Raw genomic sequence first — 3,931 nt, 5'->3', positions numbered from 1 at the left:
CTATCACATTTCCGACGCCCCTCCCCCAAGTCCCTCCTCCCTATCTTTTATCTTAGCCTGCTGGACCAACTTTCCTCATTCCTGAAGAAGGGCTAATGCCCGAAACGTCGATTCTCCTGTTCCCTAGATGCTGCCTGACCTGCTGCGCTCTTCCAGCATTTATTGTCCATCACCATTCAGACAGTGAGCTGCCAGGAGTCGTTTGCCACCTCATCATGAAGGCAGTTAGGAGTCGACCACATCGGATTGGGTCTGGAATTGTAGGCAGACCAGGGTCCAGTAAGGATGGCACACATTCTCCCAGAAAAGGCATTAGTGAACCAGGTGGACTTTTAAAATGACAATCCAGTGGTTTCAATGCACTAGACTTAGTTCATTAATTCTCCAGCTGCTGGCTGGATCCCTCTCACATTTATCACTGAATATTGGAGCAAAGAGAATAAGAGAGAAGGGATTCCACAAAAATGGGAAGGGAGGGGCCTCGAAGGGCAATTGGTAGGATAGAAGAAAGGAGAGGAAGAGGAGTTGCAGAAATGGGCACAAGGAGAGGTGCAAAAAGGACCGGAGTGGGAAGGGAGCAAAGAAAGGCCATGAAGAACAAGGGATGGACACATAGAGGGATGGAGTGACGGGGGAGAAACTGGGTTTTCAAATACATAATGCATCTTCATAAAAACAAAAGATATTGTTATTGCTTAATGAAGGAGTTACCTAATGAGGGAATTGGAGACAATGGAAAAGGAATCAAGAAATAATCGTGAGGAAAGAATTTTCCCCCAACTGAAGATGTTAGTCAAAGTCTCCAGATTATTGATGCAAACAAACAGGCTGCGATCCCTCTAATAATTACAGCCAACAGGCAAGAGAAGTAAAGACAAAAGGTCCGAGTAACTCGTATAGGACTGATGAGCACACAGGGCCTAAGTGAGTACTGCCTCATGGGTTATTTGACACTATAAACAACAGCTTTTGTTCAAAGACCAGCTTAGCAAGCTCAGGGGAGCAGCAGAATTGCTGGACGATAATATTGGGTTCACCTAGCATTATTCTAGTGATCACATGAAACAGTAATAAAGGGAGTTGTTAATGAATCCTAGCAATTAATCCACAGCAGCCACAGACATGACAGGTGTGTGCTGAAGTGAGGAAGAACTTTGAGTGATCAATCCCAAGTCATAGGCTCCTCTGAAGCAGGCTTCACTTCATTTAGACACAGGAAGGTTTGGTAAGTAAAACACTATAATTTGCTTTGGTATCCCTCAGCTTTACTGAATACTGCAATAAATGGAGCAAAAAAAAAAGTAAAAACGGTCTGGGGTCTTGCTGGTGACAAATATCAACTGATGCCTGCTGGAAACTCCACACAATTGAGCATCATGGCAAGATTAAACCATAAATTTCTCATTATTGAATCATAGGAATAGGAGAGACTATTCGCCTCTCTGCCACTTAATTAGCTGATCAGCATCTCAATTCTATTTGCCCAGTTTTCGTTCATGTTGGGTGAAGCTGGTGGGGTTTAGAGATAGCTCTGAATCATGATAAAATTCCATCAACCTCCTTACCAGGCAAAGGTTCATGTGTGCCCATCCTGCGAATTGGTACAATGAAAGCATGCAGCCCTTTGCATTGACCCTGAGTATACAGCTGAGCGAGGACAATAGCATGGTTTGAGGTCTTCCCCACTGTGCGAACAAAAGGCAAGAGTTAATGGGGAGAAACAGGTACATACTAAAGTCAGGAAGAGCCCACCAAGGAAACAGGATGGAACCAGGCTGAAAACTAACTGCACAAAAAGGACCTTACTGTACAGAACAAAGCCATTTGATCTATCATAGGCCTGTCAATTCTTCGAAGTGCTTTCTCCTGTTCAACCCAGCAATCGCCTCCATGTGAAGTAAATATCCTACAGTCTGAAAATTGGGACTAAATTTTATTCAACTATCTTTACAGCCTTAAGTTCTAGTGTTTGATTCACTGCTCATAAAAAAGGAATTCAAGATCGTGGCAACCTCACAATTTAGAACATAGAACAGTACAGCACTGGACAGGCTCTTTGACCCTCAATGTTGTGTTGGCCTTTTATCCTACTCTAAGATCAAACTAACCTAGATACCCTTCATTTTTCTATCTTCCATGTGCCTATCCAAGAATCACTTAACTGTCCCTAATGTCTCTGACTCTACTACCACTGCTGGCAATGTATTCCACACACCCACCACTTTCTGCATAAAGAGCCTACCTCTGACATCTCCCCTAAACTTTCCTCCAATCACCTTAAGATTATGTGCCCTTGTGATAGCCATTGCCACCCTGGGAAAAAGTCTCTGGCTATCCACTCTATCTATGCCTCTCATCATCTTGTACACCTCTATCAAGTCACCTCATCCTCCTTCACTCCAATTTACTTTATTCTTTCATGGATGTGGACGTCACAGGCAAAGCCAGCAATTGTTACCCATCCCTAATTGTCCTGGAACTGAGTGACTTGCTAGACCATTTGAGAGAGCATTTAAGAGCTAAATCACAATACAGTGGCCTGGAGTCACCAATAGGTCAGATTTCCTTCTGTTCTTTTTAAGAATAATTTGTTATGGTCGTCATGGTCACCATTCTTGAGGCTAGCTTTGAACTCTATGATTGTTTTAATAATTGAATTGAAATTCCACTAGCTCCATGTACCCAGGCCTCTAAATTACTGGTCCTATGACTATCCACCATCTCTCTAAGGTTATGAATATTATTTTGATTATAAAGTAAGTGACGTGAATTGAAACAGAAATGGCCATGAATAATTAGAATTGTTGATTCCAGACACTCCAATCAAAAACAGAGCAGTTCGGAGTCAAATTTTTAAAATGTCAGTCTATGAAATGAGGGTAGTGATGTTAGCTTTGCGCATCTTAGATATTTGTACCAATCCCTTGGTCCTTGCATGATAATGTAAGGATTCCCCTTCCACACAGTGGCAAACATCACCAAGCTCACTTACATCCTCCAGGCCACCATTTGATCGAGGTCACAGTTGGGCTGTTCAGCACAAACTCTTGAGTTGATGGGTCATAGGTTGCTGTTGTCTCCAAGCCTCGGATGAACGATCCTGAAAGCAACAAAGAACTCAACATGGCAGCCATGTGACTCTTGTTATTAGGGCACACAATACACTGGACCACAACCATTGCTGTGACAGACATCAAAAAGAAAATTCTTAGGATGCGGGATGATGCCTGAAAGTGGAAGATTATCAGGAGATTATCAACCTTCGCCCCAAGTAATGATGTTTGTATGGAATGACATACTATACCACTTCAGAGAGCATTAGCAGCAACCACTCAAGGTGGGAGCAAACCCAAAATGGGGTCGCAGGGAATTACTGAACTAGCCCTCATGCCAGTTTGTAAATTGCTAGGTCTGATGATGAATTACCCCGACAGAATCTGATCAAGGGGCTGCTGGTCTCCTGATTACTGAAGTGACTTAGTGATGCAGTACAGTTAGTGCAAGATTCAGGGATGCGACATCAGACTCTAGTTAGCTTCAGGACCAAATCAAGCAGCATTGCAGTGAAGTCAACTTAGACCACTCGCCAACTCAAAGAGAAACAAATGTTGCAGGTGTGTAGACTCGAACTGGTGCCGGTAATGCACGAGAGATCTACTTAATATCATTGACCAAAGAGGGCAGGACAAAGAACATAGAACATAGAAGAATACAGCGCAGTACAGGCCCTTCGGCCCTCGATGTTGCGCCGATCCAAGCCCACCTAACCTGCACTAGCCCACTATCCTCCATATGCCTATCCAATGCCCGCTTAAATGCCCATAATGAGGGAGAGTCCACCACTGCTACTGGCAGGGCATTCCATGAACTCACGACTCGCTGAGTAAAGAACCTACCCCTAACATCTGTCCTATACCTACCAACCCTTAAT

At 43.6% G+C, this 3,931-nt stretch overlaps 1 protein-coding gene across 3 annotated transcripts in view; it reads right to left on the bottom strand.

Moving 5' to 3' along the window:
* The window catches only part of acox1 (acyl-CoA oxidase 1, palmitoyl), a 61,035-nt gene that overhangs the window by 18,291 nt on the left and 38,813 nt on the right, over positions 1-3,931 (bottom strand). For all 3 annotated transcript variants that reach the window (XM_043714325.1, XM_043714324.1, XM_043714326.1), the window contains exons 4-5: positions 2,993-3,100; positions 1,566-1,685 (exon numbers count right to left, since the gene is read on the bottom strand). In XM_043714325.1, the coding sequence (XP_043570260.1) occupies positions 1,566-1,685; positions 2,993-3,100 (228 nt within the window). The remainder of the gene's footprint in view (positions 1-1,565; positions 1,686-2,992; positions 3,101-3,931) is intronic.

This window comes from Chiloscyllium plagiosum, chromosome 24, assembly GCF_004010195.1.
Source record: "Chiloscyllium plagiosum isolate BGI_BamShark_2017 chromosome 24, ASM401019v2, whole genome shotgun sequence".
Taxonomy (NCBI): Eukaryota; Metazoa; Chordata; class Chondrichthyes; order Orectolobiformes; family Hemiscylliidae; genus Chiloscyllium; species Chiloscyllium plagiosum.
This window is presented reverse-complemented; position numbering and strand designations above follow the sequence as displayed.